Source organism: Cydia pomonella, chromosome 1, assembly GCF_033807575.1.
Source record: "Cydia pomonella isolate Wapato2018A chromosome 1, ilCydPomo1, whole genome shotgun sequence".
NCBI classification, from domain to species: Eukaryota; Metazoa; Arthropoda; class Insecta; order Lepidoptera; family Tortricidae; genus Cydia; species Cydia pomonella.
The window spans coordinates 40,695,667-40,717,130 of record NC_084703.1 but is presented as its reverse complement, the minus strand read 5'-3'; the positions used below and the strand labels follow the sequence as shown (position 1 = coordinate 40,717,130).

Sequence of the window (21,464 nt, the reverse complement as noted above, 5' to 3'; positions counted from 1 at the left end):
ACCATAGCACATAGAGTAATCTATGTTATCGCAGGTTGAAATATATGGACATATTTTAGTAGAAGACTTAGTGACAGTGAAAGAAATAGTGATACACCCGTAAGTACTTAGCAATGTTTTAGAGATTTTTATTTTATTTCATTTAAACGGCAATCAAATTTGGTTAAACAATTATCACAATAATTCATATAAATTATAAAACTGGAGTAACTCAAGTTAAAAAGTAAGTAACTATAACAACAGGGCCCTTCGTCTGATCTCCGATCTCCATCATCAGACAATTGTGTCAAGAAATAAAATACCTTTAAGTGATAAATCAGATTACTCCATACCTCTACGTACACACATATAATAATATTTTACAGTACATATGGTGCTACTTTACCGCACTAGTGCGAAAATTAGTATATTACGTTACTGTGTAAAACATTTAAAGGGCCATATGTACTATAAAACGTTGTACGATACATTCCTATTTTTCGTACTTGTATCGTAATGTACTATTACTACACTACTATGTAATTAATTAAATATAGCAAGTAGTGGTTTACTATTCAAATTTTTAAAATAGGCAGTAGGTAGCTTCTATTGTCATATATCTGTGGTAATTTTTAAAGTCAAATATTTATGATAGGACTCCATAATTAATAAGAAACGAAAATTAACTTGAAATTAAAAAAATAATAATCTTAATAATATAGTACTTCATTATATTATCCCAACATACACTGTAAAGTTTAGTTTCATTTCGTACAATATCTATGAATTCTAAGTGTGGCAACACCGAAGATTAAGTATATGCTGGAAGGCCGCCTGCACTCGCGACTCCGCATACTTTATTGTTCCGACTCTTTAAACGCGCGCAAAAAAAAAAACTGGCATCTATCATTGTTGCCGACATTATATTACTGCGCTGACTAAATATATATCTCGTGTTTACATGAAACTAATTGACTACGCAATACCTACTTCGCTAACGGCGAATAAAATTAAGACTGCAATGCATACAATATTTTCTACCTCGTACCAAGGTACTATATCCAAGCATGACACCTTCATATTTCATATATGTGCCTGCGGTAAAAATAAAACTAAGGTTTTCATTTCTTACTCGAACGTGTTATCAACTTAATTGATTAACAACCGTTTCACTATCTTTTAGTTACTAAATATTTGGTAATTTTTATATCCCCTCCTGTCCTGGCATCGTCTCGATTCAAATCTTAAAAGTAAATTTAGTCCACTTTTCGGATTGTAATTGAGCTTGAATGTAGTAGAATACTTACCACACACAAATTCGATGACTATGTCATGCTACGGCACTACCAAGCCGATCAAATAGATGATGGACACTTACAAGGTGGCCTCTGGCTTAAAGGACGCAACTTGAGTTTAAGCTCTTTAAAATCGTCTTCAGTTGGTGATAGTTTTTATTATTGCTGTGAGTTTAATTCCACTGTGATTAGGGTTGCCAACTATTTTTTGCTGGAATATAGTATTTTCCAGAATAAGGCATTAAAAATATAGTACATTTCAAAAAATATAGTACTTTAAGATAAAATGCTTAACATAAGTGTAATATACGTTTAATCATACTTACTAGCACTCAAGATTAGTTATGGTAACGATTTTAGAGCAAAAATGTAAAATTGATAGATTTAATTACGTACTCCTTTTGTTACGTAATATCTAAATAACAAGTATTGGTTTCTATTAGCACGTCTTTTCATCTTGCCTTTTAATAATAAGGTCGCAAGCGTGCGTCCCCGGTAATATGTGACGAGAAGAGACAGTTTTTAAAAATTCATCAAAAAACTCTTTTTAATAACACTATTATTTATTTAAAGTTTAAATTTATATTTTTATTGAGCTTTGTGCACTTTATAGTAATGTATAATTTTTAGTAAAATGAGACAACGATTCAGTACATTCATACTGAATATTTATGACAATTTAATAGCTCACTTTTTATTAAATTTATGTCAGCCCTGTTGCATTCCTCACACCATTTTGTCTTCATACTTGAAATAATTTTATTTGATTAGAATTAAATTGATAATCGATCTTGAACAAATTAGAAGGATGTCGGAAATATAGTATTTTAGCGTACTATATATTTTTTCAACAGTATATAGTACAGAGAGCCAAAATATAGTACAATACTATATAATATAGTACGGTTGGGAATCCTAACTGTGATCCTAGTAGGATGTCGGTTGCGTTGGTGCGTAAATTTGTATCATTTAAATATGCGGTCCATCAACCCAACGTAACTGCGCCGCGCGGTGCACACCACGTGGATTCATCGCCGAGGAGATATTGTAAACGAATTACGGGAATACCGTGGACTGTTAAATTCATTTGAAAATCTTAGGTATGTATGTTGTAATTTCCCAGCGATTTACGTACGTTATTATTCCCAAAAATACAGGATAATTTAGTATAAACAGTAGAAATTACCGAGTAAAGTAAATACCTATATTTTCACTTAATGGCTTGACGTAACTCTGATTAAGAAACTAGGTATAAAATGGCATCCTAACTTCCAGTAAGTACCTAACTAACATACATATTGTACTAATAAATAACTGCCTAATATGATTAACCTATTTGATTTCAAATATGTATAATTTATGCTTTTAGCGAAACGTCGTGTAGTATATAGTTCCAGTGGAAGCCAGGAGATACAGACCTCCCTACATTAAAGATCGTGTGCCGCTGGGCGACTCGACGGCTAAATAAAGAATAATAATAAATAATTAAATATTATAGGACATTACTAGACAAATTGACTAAGCCCCGCAGTAAGCTTGTGTTGTGGGTACTCAGACAACGATATATAAATACTTAAATACATAGAACTACCCATGACTCAGGACCAAACATCCGTGCTCATCACACACATAAATGCCATAATCGGGAATTGAACCCAGAACCATACGGTTCGTAGGCAGGGTCACTACTAACTAGGCCAAACTGGTCGCAAATAGGAACTAATAAAACAATTCTAGTAATATATCATAACGTATTGACTTAAAAACTGCAGTAGTTAGAGCATTAAGTGATACCTACCTATGAAAATCCTTCCATGCTTCATAAATTCTATTCAAGAAAATCACACACAAAGGCCTAAGACAAAACTCGGGACGTGTGTGCACACATCTCTAATGACATAATACCCCCTCACAGCTACCAAGAACGGCCTAATCGGTTATTGCGAACCCTCCAAATTACACCTCCAGAGACACGGGAATCGAACCAAGGTCGCTCAGGTCGCCGAGCTTATCATTTAACCACTAATCATAATACTGGAAATGCCATTTGAGTTCTGCTCGGGTTTTAATAAGCGGACAGAGGCCAGATTTCGTAGGTAGCCTGCAATTTAGACGGACCACGGCTGAATCGTCATTTCGTGATGCGGATTTTATTTTAAAATATTAATTGAGTGCATGAGTGAGCAGTTCTAAGTAAATACAAGGTTTTGAGGACGGTTGCGGAGAGGTCAGGGAGCTCCTCCGCCTCTGGTGTATTAGGTTTTTGGAACATTAAGAGCCAAATAGGTACTCGTAGTCCCAACTTCATAGGTATTAAAATCTTTGTTTGAGTTCTGAAACTAGGTATGTGCTTCGTTAATATTAATACAGTCTTTGTAGGCAAGTAATATTTGATGATCATTGGTCGCTAATGTTGTGCAGTAAGATCGTTCCGGGCACCCGTAGTACAAGGATTTGTTCACATCAGATGTGATCTTATCAGTCAAGCATACACGACACGCGGATGTATTTTGCGTGGTCTATGATGGTTCTATAAACTATACCCACCAAAAATCGAAAATAGATTAAGATTCTAAAAATATTAAATAGGCACCGTGATCTTAAAGGTATGGTAGGTTCAAAACGCATTTGTAACATTAAAGATGTTCGAAACTTTAAACAACACTCATTAGTTCTTTCGGATCTTGGTACAGAAAAGTCCGTAAAACTTTCTAAGCAGCATATAAATAATGTTCGAAGTAAAGTCAAATTGTTCCTGACAAACCAACAGCGAAAGGGCCCAAGCGCTGAGTGCGGTGCGAACTGTGCTAGCACACGGATCGATGAAATGCTCTTTGTCCGCCGGATATACAAGCTGAATTCGCATCACGTCGCCCTAAACCCAAATCGAGAGAAACGACTCCCCCCGCAGAGAGGTCGTAAGCGGAATCGTTTTACCGGACGATTTTCGTCTTTAGCTTGAACGGTTAAGGCGCGTTTTTGGATGCTCCTTCTCGAACAACAATTGAATCAGTTCACGCAGCATCAAATCACTAAACCGCTGGGCGGAGCCGTACTCGGGCTCCGCTGGGGGCTGCGGGACAAAGACGGAGGAGGCCCGCTGTCGCGATGCAGCGCCCGCGTTAGAGCGAGAGCATCGTATAACGTCTAGTGAGAGGCTCCGAGATGACAGCCGAACTTGGGTGCGCTCGAGAAGCTTTTTGTTCATAGCCCGAGGCGGCAATAAAAGATAATAGTGTCACCGAGCAGATTGCCTCTTATTCAGCACTTGACAATTAAATAAGTGCTCTCAATGGCGCTGCTCGAGAACATGGTGTCATAATATAATGATTAATGCGCATAACTACCGACCGATGGGTAGCCGAATGCTAATTAGCTACATTAGGTACATATTTATACTTTGCGCATTAACATTAAACCAAAAATAATTTTAAGAATGATGTCAACTTATTATTAAACCTCGGACATGTCGGTTATATATTAAAGTTCCGTTAACAAAACGAAAAACAACATGATAGATTGCGTGGTAATAAATTAAAAATTATGAAAAGATCGGCAACGAGCATCTGAACTCCCCCTCATTTACATTTAATGAAATTAAATGATCCATTTAGAGAAATTAATTAACGAGGTAGCCAGTGAAGCGGCGGCTAACCGCGGGCCGCACACAATGGGACATAATAATAGCACCGATGATAATGCGAATAGCAATAATAAATTACTCCCTTCGAATTAATAAAAACCTCACTTGATGACAATAACGGAGCACTTCGGAACTAATCGTAGCTTTGAGAGCGAAATTAATTTTGTTTGGGATAGGGTGCTGTTTAGTTCTCTTTTGCCGAATACAGTTCCTATTAGCCTATTGTCTGGGAATTTGTAATGGGACGTAACATGTTCTATTAGTAGGTTTGTTTGCTAGTTGGTATAAAATTAATCCTTAGTGTCTATAACTACAATCTATTGTCTTGTCTATTTTAATTTGAACTTCAAAACTAATAATGCTGCTTACAAAGCTACCTATATTATACTTTGTTACACTCTCTACGGTAGTATAGTTATATCAATACTAAATATTTTGCGTTTAAATAAGATATAGACAAATGAAATATTTATGAGGACAAGGTAGTCAGTTACCCTTTGCGAATACCCATCTAGCTACTTAGTAAGCAGTTGGCAGTTTATCTTTCGAAAGTTTCCTTGGAATTGCTTTTTAGGTTGTTCACATAAAAGAGATCTAAAAATGACATTTGTCCCCGTCGCAATAACGCGTTAATGTATAATAATATACTAGCGCACCCTTTCCTACCGAATCAAATAAATCAAATTAAACTCGACCACGCTCCGACGAACGCATGAGTGCCCAAGACGTTTTGTCAAATTTATTATTTTATTTATATTTTTTATTACTCATTTCATTGCGGCATCTTCATTGTGCTCTCGAGTGGCCTGTGACAAATTTGATGACGATTGGGGTCACGGCTAGGGTTAGTGATCTATCGCTTTAGGGGTTCGTATACGACAGTTTACAGAATTTTAGAGTCAATTTAAGTTCGTAATGTGGCATAAATCGTTTTTATGTAATTTCTTGTGGGATTCGCACGGCGTTCCGAATCGATTTATTTGAAATGTTAATGGACCGTGAATGTATTGTTGTAGACTGAAATGTTCAAATATCGGAACAACTCTCTTTAACTTAAAAAAAAACCGTCATCTTCGATCTAAATTCATTACAATAGTTAACTGACAAACATACTATACAACAAAAGTTTAAGTAATGATCGAAAACAATATGAATGCTCACCCTTAGTGCTCTACCCAGTAGAAAAGAAAATTTAATAACTGGTTTTTTTTTTGTTGTCCTCAGGACGAAATGGAAGCGTCAAACGGCGGTAGGGCTGGAGCTGCTGGCGGAGGCGGGCAACTACGCTGCCTTCCAGCGGCTGTACGGCGGGTACTGGGCCGGCGTGCCGGCGTACCCCGCGCAGCCGGCGCCGGCCGCCGACCTGTACTACCGGCAGGCCGCCGCCACTGCCGCCGCCGCCGCCTCCGCCAACACGCTGCAGAAACCGCTGCCTTACCGGTAACCAGACTACTATTTACGAATTCTTTTTCTCATTAGAGCGTTTTCACGTTGACCGATCCGACCTCGGATGTAGGATCCTTAATGCACAATTTGATGAATAGATAAATTCAGAAATACACATATGTTATACATTATTATTATTATTGGGGTTTTGCGGGCATTTGAGTGCCACGTCGACCAAACAGTGATCTATTGTGACGGCCCTTTATAGTTCATTACTAATTCCCATTAAATCCAGGAAGTTCCAGATTCTTTGGCCGTAATCTTCTGTACCTCATAGGTATCATATGTTACATATATTACTCCTGCCCGATATCGTAAGGCCAATATGACTTACACTCATTACTTACACCAACATTTTCTGACTATAAACTGTACGAACAGAACTACGCTTACTTTGGATAGATTAATACAAACAAAATAGCATGAAGCAGGGTAAAAATATTACTCTTTTAGTAAAATAGATGTTACTAAAAGAATACTAAAATTAAAGTGTAATATTGAAAACTTCATGATTTGGTTTTGTTTGTCTTTTACACTTTTGTGTCATTTTACTTTAATATATTTTTTGTGTTTTTTACTAGTTGTGTTTTACATGGGTGCTTGCCTGAAATAAAAATGATTTATTATATATTTATTTTATTAAGGGTGTTACAAACTAAATAAGGTCACATTTATTTTCTTTTTCGAATTTAGCGTAGTTATTTTATTGGCTGTAGACTTACAGACAGGAAGCTCCCGATGGTGACTTGGGACAGACGAATACCTACCGCCTACATTATCGTGTTTCCGATTAGTACTCACAAAGTGTTGACTAACGTGTCTAGAACGTAAAATGTTAGAGCACCTTTTAAGTTTTAGAAATACACAGACTGACTCTATGTTATCAAAGGAAGAGATATCGAGATGTCATCTTTTCCATCCGTTGAAAGGGTGTATAATGTAAACATTTTGTGTCAGGTTATACCCGGGAGCGCCGCTAGGGTCGGTGCCGCCACTGGGGCTCGGGCTGCCGGGCCCGTCCGCGCACCTGGGCGCGCTGGGAGCGCCCGCGCTGGGCGCGCTCGGCTACTACGCGCAGGCGCGTCGCACGCCCTCGCCCGATGTGGACCCTGGCAGCCCCGCGCCGCCGCCGCGGTCCTCGAGGGAGCCCTCGCTCGACCGCCGCACCGACGACGACGACGACGATGAACCTATACACGTATAATTCCAGTGATTGTGATCTATGGACCAGTTAAATTAAACAAAACTTGCAGGTCGACAAAAGACAATTAACTTGCGAAACTTGTGAGACTGCGAAAGTGAAGACTTTACGTGCGCTATCGTGTTTTGGTATTCTATTTTGTTACCTTGATCCCAATTTTGGTAGTATTAAATTATTGCTCCATTTACGTATGATGACGTTGATTTGACAAATCCGTTACGTATTAGCTTTTCTACCGTTCTTAATATCGGGGAGTGATCGTGAAGTGTGGACGGCGGCAGTCCAAAACATGTGATATCTTAAACCCAGATTTGATATAAGAACTTTTAACTTAACGTGTACAATATTAATTGATGTGGTAGATATAACTATTAGTATTATAGAGTACACATGCTTGAAGAGGACAATGTGTCGGTCGGACTTTGAGACCATAGGTCCTTCGTCGGCGGGTCATAAAAACGCTACGCGTGAAATTTTATGAGTAAACTTATATGATACACAAAAGTGGCTTTATCATCTCAGAAAGCTCGTTGAAAAATAATTGCTCAGTAGACCTGCTAAGCGTATAGATAAGTAAGTTCCACGTGGGTAAGCTAACTGCCTAAAAGCACGTTCGCACGCTAGGCGTTTGCTGGATAATTCGCCGTTAACGTAGCATGAACAATTGAGCAAATCGCGTTCAGGCGGACAGAACGTCCACTACTCTGCGGGCGTGCTCCCTCGCCATCCTAACAATAAGCTACCTGTATTGATGACTCTGGTTATGGCAATAACCGAGTACTCCGGACTGGGCTCATGAAAAGATTGCGAGATTTCGTACTTCAATATAGTTTTTGATAAATTGTGAACTGCTGGTAGTGTCGGGGCACCGCAAATATATTAGGGTTCTGGCTATATGCATGTGTAGTATCACAAGCACACCTAGTGAATGTTTCTTATGTTCTGTCGGAGGTTATAGAAAATGTGCAATAACTATTGTGCACGTTATCTGACCCTACCGTTTCGAACCGATGGCTAGACAGCGTGAAGAATTCCATCCTGTTGTAGCGGAATGTGCACATGACAACCAAGGACTTCTTTGCCTTCAGTGTTTTTGAATAAGCAAACACTATTTTGTTCTTGTAAAGTTAGACATTTAAGCACTTTTTCGTTACGGCTGATTTGTTTGGATTTACTTTATTAAATTTTTTTGAATAACCTATTGGGTATACCTAAAAGGTATTGGTAAAGGTATGTGTACCATGTACCTAATTGTTTTTTTAAATTTGGCCGTTACTCGAATCTTTCACGAACACAGTCAGGATGTACTTAAAACCCTATTCTAGCAATGGGAAATATTGAATAAGTTAGATATATAATAATAAATGTTTTCGAAACACGCAATAATCGAAATAGTAGTTAAGTAAAAAATTGTGTGTAGTGATGCAACATTCCAAAAAGAATTGGAAACCTTTGCAAAATTGCAGAAACTGTATATTATATTATCTATATAAATATAACTAATGATATTATGTATGTATTGTTAGTATTAAATACACAGCTAAAGTATTAAATGTATGTTGAGAAGTACCTTATGCTTTCGGGTACCAGCTATGGCGATGTACTTAAGCATTCCGACCGTGACATGCTATGTCCGATAGATCTTGTGGTGTTTTGTAATTAAAATGTTGTCAATTAAGATAACGCCTTTTGATTTATCTTCATAAAATTACAAGCCTGAAGGTTGAGAATATTAATTAAAACCGACACTGATTGTGATTAGTAATAGATATTAGATTTTATTTAACATGTTTTTGTATATTTTCTTTGTGAAATTTGGTATATGTTTGATTATCAACGACATATACCTACACACTCGTAACTACGAGTATATAGTAAGCAAGCAAATAAACCAATTACTGTATTTCTCCTTTTTAGAAGTAAAAGGAAAATCAAATACTCTGAATGATTAAATATGCTATTTTAAAAACAGGATGTCGCTTCAATAGTTTGAGGTGTAAAAAAAAAAACAAGATAGGTTTAATAACTATATTTCAAGTAAATAATAAATAAAGGTGAAATTAATTTAAAGTAATATTCTGATTGTGTTTTTAATTTAAGGGTGCTTATATTAATATCAATACAAGACCTACATTACCTGAGCATTTCATCATTTCGCTATTTAGGTACTGAATGCAATTTTGTTTTTAGTTAAAAAAAGACGTAATTTCAGCCTATCAATGAAAACACCATACTCGTAGTAATCGCAAACAACTTAATGGAAAAAATATTGTTAAACGAATTACAAACTTTAACTAGTAACTTCGTCAATACTTTATTCATCACACTTGCTCGAAAAAGATCTTATTTCATGAAGATAAACTGAAGGACAAAGGCATGTATTGTTCCCGCGGGAGTTATGGATTGTGAAAAGAAAGCTAGAACTCCCACGAACCAAGTAGGTATAACTGAGTTTTAAAAATATTTAATTTGATTCATTTAATAGCCGTTTAAAATATTTTTACAGAATTTTCCATTGTGGCTGAATGCCGGATAGGTCTGTGGCTTCGATGCCTAACCTGTCAAAGAAGGGCATATGGAGGACGAAAAATGACACCGAATTTAGTAATTATTTCGCGTAAAATTTAGTTTTTTCTTCAGAAGTGTGATTAAAGACATTGTGTGTAACTCCGGGGGTAAGAATAGCCTACGGCTGTCGTGCAACTAAAGACCTCGTTTGCAAAATTTCACTTACCCCCCTCGTTGCACAATGTAGTACTATTAAAGGTCGCTTGATTGAAAATTGAATCGATTGTTTCACAAATCCGCGTGGATACATTTACCCCGTATTGGTCACACAAGTGTAGGTAACGTTGCAGCAAACTGCCACATACAGCAGGTAGCTAGCTCAGAATCTATTGGTCGAAAGCACTGCACATTTATACAATACACTCGACAAGTAGGTTCTGCGGTAACAAAGCGTTCGTGTTGTCCGTGATTAGAGAACGTTTAAACGGTATAAATATTCATTTGGCATTTGTATCTACCTGGCGTGTTCGGTTAATGTTTTACTTCTGTTCTATTGGTATGATTCACCTCATGAGCATTGATGTAGCGAAATGTGCAAAATATGCCTAAATGTAGGTAAAAGTAATTTAAGTAGCAGAACAAAAGGCGGTGTAGTTTGCACCGTACGTCGATGTTGAGGTGAAATGGAACACGCAATAGTTAGTAGAAGCGATTCTAGAAAACGGTCGTTTGTGATAAGGATCAGCAGTGCACAGGCGCGCCCTCTGGCAGCGGCAGGGAAGAGGGGTTGCTAATTGCGCCGTTTTGTGAACACGGCCAGTGGCGTGCGCGCCGAGCAATCAGCGGCCGCTGACTGATTGCCTTTTAAATAGGTTTTATACCCTCTAAAAATGTTCAAAAGAAAAGCTTCAGATTTCGTGAGGTTCGTGTAAACGCGAGCGGGGACAAGTTGTTTCGTAAAACGCGAGCTGACGACCGTGACTTTTCAACGAACGTTGTCGCTGGCAGTTGGGGATGAATTATTCAACTTTGTAGGCTTTTACTCGCGTGGCTTTTGTTAAGGTTTGTTTGTAGTAAAAGTTAACGAACAACGATGGGGAGCATGATTAACTTTAACGTCGATGTCGCTATTGTGACTGATGAGTGATGACATCCAACGTGACCGTTTGGAACTACAATTACAAACATGAGACGTAAATAGCAAGTAATTAAAAAGAAAATATATTTCTTGGTTGGTCCGATGTAACGTGTAAAATGAAGATAGCGCAGACAATTAAGCAGGGAGCCATTAAACGGGCAAGCGCGGTGCGTGACAGCGGGACGTTAGCGCAGCGTGCTCTCTGTTAAACTGCAACCGACACCGACGCATCCGTCAGCGTCGCAAATTGTGAACTAACTTCACACTGCAGTAAAAACAACTTATCACGCTAATGAACTTCAAGACTATAGAGTATACTGCATTAAATATAACTTTATTCTCTTGTGTGATTGCTTTGGTAATACCTACCTACAGCTACGATACAAAAAAAGCAACGGAGCATGCTGTCACCGCACCACTGCACCTCTCCGCGCATCTTGATGGCAGATGTGAAAAGTAGTGGTTGGCTCCAGCATAAATAACCATATTATATTTAACTTTCGGTAAGAGCTGCCAGGCGAGGAAATGCCTCAGTAAACATTAGGATGTTTTGAGTCCTCTTTATGCAATCCACTAATATAGGACCTTTGTTTATCATATAGATCCTAGTGTGGACTCATCAACTTTCCTGTCTTGGCCTAGATCAGTGGTGGGCAGACATTTTTTATGGGGGACCAGAAAGTTTAAAAGATTTCAGAGCAGGACCAGAATTGCAGCTAAAGTGCATTTACTTTATTTCGCGGGCCATATACTAATGATTTCGAAGAACCGGCGGCGGGTCAGAAAAAGTCCTTTTTCGGGCAGAAGCTGACCCGCGGGCCGTACTTTGCCCACCACTGGCCTACACGAAATAACTGTCCATCACTTGTATTGTAACCCAATGTTTCATCTGTTTTTAACTAAACCAGCCGGGACTAGCAATGAGAAAGTGTTGAAGTATCAGCAAGTTAAATCGGTTCTATGAAAATATGACGTTTATTATGACACATCAGCACTTCATCACGTCGAATGCCTGTGCTGAGTTAGCTATAGTTCCATTATATTAGCACCGCTAGAATTTCATAGTTAGCTACGGAATTCACTTTTTCCTTATTACTCGTACAGTATTTATTTTATAGAGATTTAGTACCTATACGGTATATGTACAGTCAGCATCAATAGTAGCGGATGAAATAGGGCGCCAGAAGTATCTAGGCCTAGGCCGTTTGTGTTCCTCTCTCACTGAGCGTAAGCATGAGCGAGATGGATGTGCGTGCCCGGAAACGGGGATATAAATTTTTTGTATTTCAATTTTTTTACGTTGAAATATTAAAAAGTTATCTATAAGTTCCCTCAAGCATGATATTGCCAATATTTAGAAGCAATTTTCATATTTTTTACTTTTGTGCAAATTTTGTTACAAATTTTTGAAGTGCATTTTATTAGACCTCTGTAAATATCTTATTTAAAACAAAATCTACGCATTATCACATATTGCCGTTTCGGTTACATTTTTTTTTTCTAGGGTTACCATATTAAGATTTCCCTTGATATATCAGGATTATTGGTATTTTGTCAGGATTGGGGATTTCAACTTGGCGAATGTCAGGATTTTTAAGAACTTCAACTAACCACTAGTAGAAGGGAAGGTTATGCTTTAGCAACAGCATACATACTCGTATTGTGGAGAGTTAGGGGGCTATTCGGACCAGCTTCGGACATACACTTTGTCGTGCCAATGGTAAGGATAAAGGATGATTTTGCAAGAACGGCCCGGGAGGGGACCGTGGTGTCCGACACTTCGTTTTCTATGACGATTGATCGGTGATCATGTGATGCTATTATTACAATTTTTTTCCGCTACTGGCTCATACATCGGAGCGTGGGGTCCGCTTGGCAACTAATCCCTAGAATTGGCGTAGGCACTAGTTTTTACGAAAGCGACAGCCATCTGACCTTCTAACCTAGAGGGTAAACTAGACCTTATTGGGATTAGTCCGGTTTCCTCACGATGTTTTCCTTCCCCGAGAAGCGACTAGTGAATATCAAATAATATTTCGTACTTAAGTCCCGAAAGACTCATAAGTACGAGCCGGGGTTTGAACCCGCGACCTCCGGATTGCATGTCGCACGCTCTTACTGCTAGGCCACTAGCGCTTATAGTAATTTTTCACCAAATGATAAAAATCGTCGGTAATAAGTGTTACCTATGGAAACGATAGGCAGGTACATGTAATTATCGTGTACCTAATTACCTGACCTAAATTAACGCGCAATAACAATTATAATTTGAAGGAAGTGTATCTGTTCAACTTGAAGCTGTTACCTATTCGTAAGCTCTCGGCCTGAATATGCCACTTGGTAAATTCCTACCTGTAATGTAATACGAGTATCCTGTATCAGCTGTATTCTTACCGTGCTCATTACGACTGTCGATGTATTATTATAAATCGACAGTACATAAAATACAATAGTAAAATACTATTGTATTGGGTTACATAAAATACAAAAGTAAAATACTATTGTATTTTATGCAATCGTGATATAATCGAGCGCTTTTCAGTCGTCCTGTACTGGACTGTGTCCACGAAGCTTGCTGAGTGGCCTAATGAAGGTACGAGATTGAAAAGCTTGATTATATCACTATTGTATACAATACTTTCTCTATGAGTCATCTAAAATAATACTACTATAAAACCTAAATAATTAAAGAAATAGGTAAATGTCTCAGTGTACAAAAGACATTAACGCATGCATTATATAGGTATGAATATTATTCGTACTCATGAAATAGACGCGCGTTGGTGTCTTTTCCAGTAGACCGCGTCGCCACGTGATTGGTCAATTTCATTATAATTGATTACAGTGTTTGCTTATGAATATTATAGTTGAGTTGAGAACCCATACATGAAAAGTACACAATCACAGTTTGGTACACGAAATCATAATTCAACCATTAAAGTCGACGAGTTAAAAAAAACTGCCAAGTGCGAGTCGGACTCGCCCATGAAGAGTTCCGTACCATTTATGACGTATTAAAAAAAACTACTTACTAGATCTCGTTCAAACCAATTTTCGACGGAAGTTTGCATGGTAATGTATATCATATATTTTTTTTAGATTTTTCATTCTGTTATTTTAGAAGTTACAGGGGGGGGGGGGGGGACACATATTTCCACTTTGGAAGTGTCTCTCGCGCAAAATATTCAGTTTCGAACAAAATGATATGAGAAACCTAAATATCATTTTTGAAGACCTATCGATAGATATCCCTCATGTATGGGTTTGTTAAAAAGATTTTTTTTTTTAATTTTATGACGTATTAAAAAAAACTACTTACTAGATCTCGTTCAAACCAATTTTCGGTGGAAGTTTGCATGGTAATGTACATCATATATTTTTTTTAGGTTCATCATTCTCTTAGTTTAGAAGTTACAGGGGGGGGGGGGACACATTTTACTACTTTGGAAGTGTCTCTCGAGCAAACTATTCAGTTTAGAAAAAAATGATAATAGAAACCTCAATATCATTTTTGAAGAACTATCCCTAAGATACCCCACACGTATGGGTTTGATGAAAAAAGATTTTTTGAGTTTCAGTTCTAAGTATGGGGAACCCCCAAAATTTATTGTTTTTTTTTTCTATTTTTGTGTAAAAATCTTAATGCGGTTCATAGAATACATCTATTTACCAAGTTTGAACAGTATAGCTCTTATAGTTTCGGAAAAAAGTTGCTGTGACATAAACGGACAGACGGACATGACAAATCTATAAGGGTTTTGTTTTTTGCCATTTGGCTACGGAACCCTAAAAAGTAATAACATTTATTTTTTATAACTCTGATTAATGTAAAAGTAATAAATTACGGTCCGATTTCAGGTAAGTAATTAAAGAGCCGATGGCGATGACAAAATTATACAAAAAAAATATATTTAGAAAACTATTTTTACTAAGATACCTTCATCTTAAGCCGGCCTCAAACTTCTCAAAGTCAAAGCATATTCATTGGATGGATTCAAGACGTCATTTGGTTCATGTTGACTATGGCCATGTATGGCCTACGACCCTTATTATTGTCTTAAAATTGTATGGATTTTAACAGACACATGATCAATATTTGCCGCCAGACATCTCGTATAATATATAATTCAAATGATACTTCACTTGATAAGTAGTAGTAGTAGTAAACTCTTTATTGTACAAAAACACATAATAAAAGGAACTTACAATTAGGAAAAGCTAAGTACAAAGGCGAACTTATCCCTTCAAGGGATCTCTCTCAGTTAACCTTTGAGTATATAAGAGGAGAGAGTGAGAAGAGGACGACAAATGCAGCAACATGTACAACAAGGTACCAGAAAGTAGAGGATACAAATACATACAAAATTTATAGGATAAACATACATATATTACACAAAAAAGTAATAGGGAAATTAAACTAAAATAAAGAATGAAAAAAGTGGAAAATAATTAGTAATTATACACTAGGAAATGAAAATTATTTAGCAGTCAGATAACCACAGCTTCTTCAACCTAACCTTGAGCGACGCAACCGATAAGTTCGTTTTACTTTGAAATAAACATGCCTTCATAAAACCTAAGTTATACAATTTTAAAACAATATATTTACGTAATTCGCTTATCCAGTTGCGCCGTTAAAAATGGACACGGTACGATCGCCCTTTATAGAGAAAATATGTATTTGCATATTAATTAGGTGGGCACGTAAACGCGCTAATGGGGCAATTAAAATACTTAATTGTTCGGACTGCCGCTTTGCTGGGGAGCCAAATGTTCTGTTGTAATAATATGGGTAGTATCAGGATAGAAACACGACTAGACATACACGTTAACTCGTTATAAGTTATAAGATAGGCTACTATAGACAGCCTTGCACCATTCCCTGGGCACTTGGCCGGTTTTAAAGCACATATTGAAAATGCGATACAATTGACTACAATGCGTTGTCCGGCAACTCCGAAATTGGCGTGTTTGCCTTCTCTCTATCAAACACACTAAAGATACTCTTTCTATCTTTTTAAGATGCATTTTTCTTCATTCCCTAATCTAATCACTAAGTATGTCTAAAATGCTTTTTCATCACACTTGCTCGAAAAAGATCTTATTTCATGCAGGTGTACTGAAGGACAAACGGCTATTTTGTTCCCGCGGGAGTTATGGATTGTGAAAAAAAGCTATAACTACCTAGGGAGTTATAGCTTTTCTTTTAAATGATGTCACTTATTCATACAAACCAAGTAGCATAAATGAGTTTTACTTTTAAAATACTGACATTTATAATTTAATATTTTTGTTTATGTTTAAAATTATTTAATTTGATTAATTTAACAGCCGTGTAAAATATTTTTACATAATTTTCAATCGTGGCTGAATGCCGGATAGGTACGTGCCTTCGATGCTTAACCTGTCAAGAAATTACAAAATGGCGGACGAATGTTTGATATGTCACCGGGTTTAAGAATTATTTCGTTTAAAACTTAAGTTTTTTCTTCGCAAGTGTGATGAAAAACATTGTGTGTAACTCCGGGGGTAAGAATATTGCAAACTCGGGTTCGTTGCACAATGTACTATTAGTGTTCGTGGCCGATGTTCAGGAAAGTCAGATTTTACATTCATAAGTCTAAATCGTAAAAGCAGTACGTAACAGATAGTTCGTCTTGAATATTTACCAGTCTCGTTACTTTTGTATGTATCGTATTATATATGATCCTATTTTTTTATGCGCATACACTAGTCTTGTCTAAGAAATTTCCATCTTACAGGTAGTCATAAGATTCTTATGTTGAATCTTTCTATACGCATAACCCGTATAGCTTAAATCTTATCTTAAAACTTATACTACGAATGCGTAACATAGCCAATATTAATTTCTTGACAATAATTTAATGCACAATATAACCTTTCACAAGACTAACCTAACCTGCTTTTCTGACAACAATCCATCTTTGTGCAAAGAATAAAAACTTGTACCTACTTGTAAAAGTATGTACCGTCGCAGTAGTATGCATAACTATCGTGTATTAAGTGTTATAATGCATACGAATGTACATGCCTATAGAGACATGACTATTGTTTGAAATAATTACGCAACACATGACATTTTCTCATGCAAAATAAAACCAATTAAAAATGTCAATTGCCCCGTCTTCAGTTGCATTTGATGACCGGTATATTTGCTTTTAAAATTAATGTCATGTAAAATGTCGTGTACAATGTGCATTTCACATCGCGAAGTGGTTTTACGAGTAATAGCGTATGATGTCATTAAAATCAATTTGCGATTATAGAGGTTAATTTAGCTGTCAGCTTTAATCAATTGAAGTAACTTTGAATTCGGAGGTAGCATTGAATTGGTCTAGAAGACGTTTACAATTATTATAAATGAATTAGTATATTTATACTACACTGGAACCGTGGTGGAACCAATACGTATAAGAAAAAATCCCAATAGGTACTTATATTACAAAACCATGAAATTAGAATAGAATATAAATTTATTCAGGACACTTGAACAAAAAATTTACAATAACATGTCATAAAACGGGCTAACACGTCACTGAAAAGGTTTCCACTCAGCTTGGTGTCAAGGTACCTTTTGCATACCTTGACGCTAGTCTTTCGTGGAAGCCCTTCCAAAAACGTGATATAACTATACAAATAAGGTTAAACGAGTTTATATCTAAGTTATCCTTTAAGGGGTTAATATAATATATATATTATAAGAGATCAGCCTCTAACAAAAGTATTGAAAAAAGAAATCTAATCATAATCATAATTAGCCTCATTATTACAGCATTAACTTTATTAAGCTCTAGACAATCTATCACACAGTCATTGTGAACAACAAAAACAATAGAAACCTTAGAAAACAACAATAATATACATAGGAAATATAGCATCGGCACTTAAATTAGACCTCAAAATTTGAAAAATTAGTCATATTTATATTGTTTTATGACCTTTAGGTATATCTTGTTAATAATAATAATATCTAAGAAACCTCTGTAACTGTAATAATTTTAATTTAAACGAACTGGAACCTCTACTATGATAATACTTTGACATATTCTGTGCCTCTAATGAACCACAGAATAAGTAACAGTTAACGAACGAACGAACGAGTGATCGTAGGCAAAGTTATAGTTAACTACATAGGCAAAACGGGGATAATAATGCATTTATAAGTAAATCACTGAGTGATTGTTGTAATTTGATTAATTGTCAGTATTTACTTGTAGTTTGTTAGTGCCAGAACATTTTGTTTAACGATTTAAAAGGTATAAAATGTATCCTTTCAACATTAGGTACTTATTAGGATGAATTAAAAAGCTGAGTACAATTGATCATTACTGTTAATGAGATATTGTGATACTAATCGTTTTGCACTTCACGATATCCTGAATAAGTAGGTAATAAGTAGTTGGCATTGGTTTCTCAGAGCAGAAAACTACCATTACACCTATAGTAGTGGCAGTAGTACCGCGAAAACTGACTGGCCTCTATTGGTACCTCGTATCTCAGGTTTGCATTGTTTTTAAATATGATCCTTATCACGGACAAAACAAGGTTAAAATTTCAGCTTGACTATAGTCTGAGACGTGAGTTGGAGAAAGTATATATAGCCGAACTAACCCGTTATATGATAAGCATTGTAGTTAAGATTGTTAACCGTACAATTTGAATAGTAAAGCGCCGCAATTTTTATTAGCCACGAGCATGATGGTATCGCACTTAATTACCACATCGTTTAGTCGCAGGAACCGCTTCTACAGAACTTTAGACGTTCTCGTCCGAATGAAGAAAAACAAAAGTCATGCTAGATAACTCTTCTTTTAATCGTGAATTCTCGAAAACTTGTTGGAAGCATTGCTATATATTTATACATACGTAGTGATATTCGAATATAAACTTATTTAACATTAACGTAACTCATACAGCTTAAGAGTCGGTTGCACCAGACCTGTCACCGTTAAAGAGTTAGCTAAATTTTATTGTATGGGAAATTTCATAGTTCACTGGTGAGTGACGTAATCAGTCCGCTAATTGCGGTTGGTGCAACTGACCCTATAGATATAAACATTAAATATATAAACATAAACTAAATTAAAGACAATGGTAGTGTTTTTATGGCTTGACGTCGCAATGATAAAGTAAGCGTGGTGTGTGCGGTAAGGACGGCGATACGCAGATCGTATCGCGCGGGGGTAATTAGTCGTTTCATTTATCGCGACAGAGCGATACCTGCACAATTCTAACGCTTTTTTACGTTTAATCAATTCCGTTTTTTTGGCGACAAGATCATTCAACCACTGCCTATATGTATTTGGTATTACAGATACTAACCAAAATGCGATCTATGGTTTGATAATAGGTACCTACATAACGTGAGTTTGACTAGAGTAGAGGTGTACAGTCAGCGTCAAATACTTCGTAGCAGTCAAAGTGGCCAAATAGTTCGGTATGGTATGGTGTACCATACTAAATATATGGTGTACCGAACTATTTGGCTAGTTTGACTGCTACGAAGTATTTGACGCTGACTGTACATAGTGGTCTGATATGCATAGGTGTAGGTACCTCTTGTTATCAATGTAATTACATTTACTGCACTAAATGCTTCACCTATATTGATTATAAAACCACTATAGCACATGTTTTGTCATGTCAAATCACTGGTAAATTTGCTTTATTCAAAACAACATTTACAGCAAGGTTTTACTTATTAGCCCGGTAAGCGAGCGACGCGATCGCGACTTTTTTGACAGTTAAATTGGATAATAGCGCAGTGCGCGCATTGTTCGCACGACGCTCGATTGTCAGCGCTTTTGGATTTTAATCTGCCATTTTGTGAAATTATGGAAATGAAATGGACGTTTCGCGGTTAGCTGAGCCCAGATTTACACGAATTGTGTTGCACTATTGTGTAATTTTATTGTTCTGACATTGAATTAGAGTACGGCAGCGTGAGGCGCTTAGAACGATGTTGCTATTAATTTTTTGGATGATGTTGATTTTTGAAAATGGTTTTCCCCGTAAATGGCCATTACGCGGGCACGGGTCGTAATGAGCCCGCGATATCGGGCGTTTTGTAGCGCGTAATCGCGATGTTATCGCGGTACCCCGCCGCCGCAGCCCCGACGCGCACCGGAGCGTAGCCCCCTCCGGACACTCGGACCGACGCTCAGCCGCTCATTCATTTTACACCACTGTCCAAGCTTATGTCACCTTAGTTTAGTCTACGTAAACATTAACTATAACGTATAAACATCGATATTCATCATTTAAAACAATGAAAACAGAATAACATTTCTCAGCGATGCTCGTATAATTGTCGTTTAAGCATTTAGCCCGTATATTAGCGAGCGCACACGGCGAGCAGCGCACCGCCAGAACAATGGTTTCCCCACGAATCATAGACGGCTTAATTATCATACAAACTGTTTTTTTAGCTTTGAACGCATCAAAATTCTAAATTATGAATAATGAAGGTGGGTTTTAAGCTTCGTTACATCTTGTCAGTTAAGTAAGCTTTTATGGCTAACAAACGTTTGTTAAAACTGATCGTAATTACGATCTACGGCGAATAATAGAAGATGTCGGTGTTACGTTACACATCCAAATTGATATAAAAAATGACTAATTTATTTTAAAAAGAGATAAATCGTAATTGACAATAAAAATCGGGACTATTTTGCAGCCGTGAGGTCACAAGCGAGGATATTCCTAAGTAAGATTAATGAATATTAAATCGATACCAATACATATTTAAAACCGTAATGTAGGGTTAATACTAGTTTAGACCAATAGTGGGACCGGATTTTTGCCCTATAAGTTTCGATAATTCTAAAGAGTGAAACGTGATGTTTATCTGGTATGGGACATATTTTTAAGCATATTTGTAATATATGAAGAAAATTTAGAACGAGCGTTACATATAAATAAGGTATTTATGTATTTTTATTGATGAATTTTGAATATTGAATTAAAGTACAAAATTTAAGCATCGTCTTTTATAATATGTATGAGGCTTTATGCTATCAAATTTTTAGAAAAAAAATCAACGTGCTACTTTGTCAAACTCAAATTAGCTTATTATTTTGTCAATATTGAATTAAAGTTTGAAAAATCCACAATATCATATCTAAATTCTTAAGTTAATAGGCAAGGCAAAAAATTAGAAGAATAGGATATGTGCTTTACAATTAATATGCGTTTTTTGTCCTGTAAGATCTAATATTGAATTAAAGTCCGTAG

General features: G+C 36.7%; 1 protein-coding gene across 1 annotated transcript in view; it reads left to right on the top strand.

The window, feature by feature from the left end:
* LOC133523425 (homeobox protein B-H1-like) overlaps window positions 1-9,247 on the top strand; it is a 29,106-nt gene extending 19,859 nt beyond the window's left edge. The window contains exons 3-4 of the mRNA XM_061859003.1: window positions 6,142-6,357; window positions 7,321-9,247. Coding sequence (XP_061714987.1) covers window positions 6,142-6,357; window positions 7,321-7,567 — 463 coding nt within the window. The 3' untranslated portion in view covers window positions 7,568-9,247. The remainder of the gene's footprint in view (window positions 1-6,141; window positions 6,358-7,320) is intronic.
* The last annotated feature ends 12,217 nt before the right edge of the window (window positions 9,248-21,464 follow it).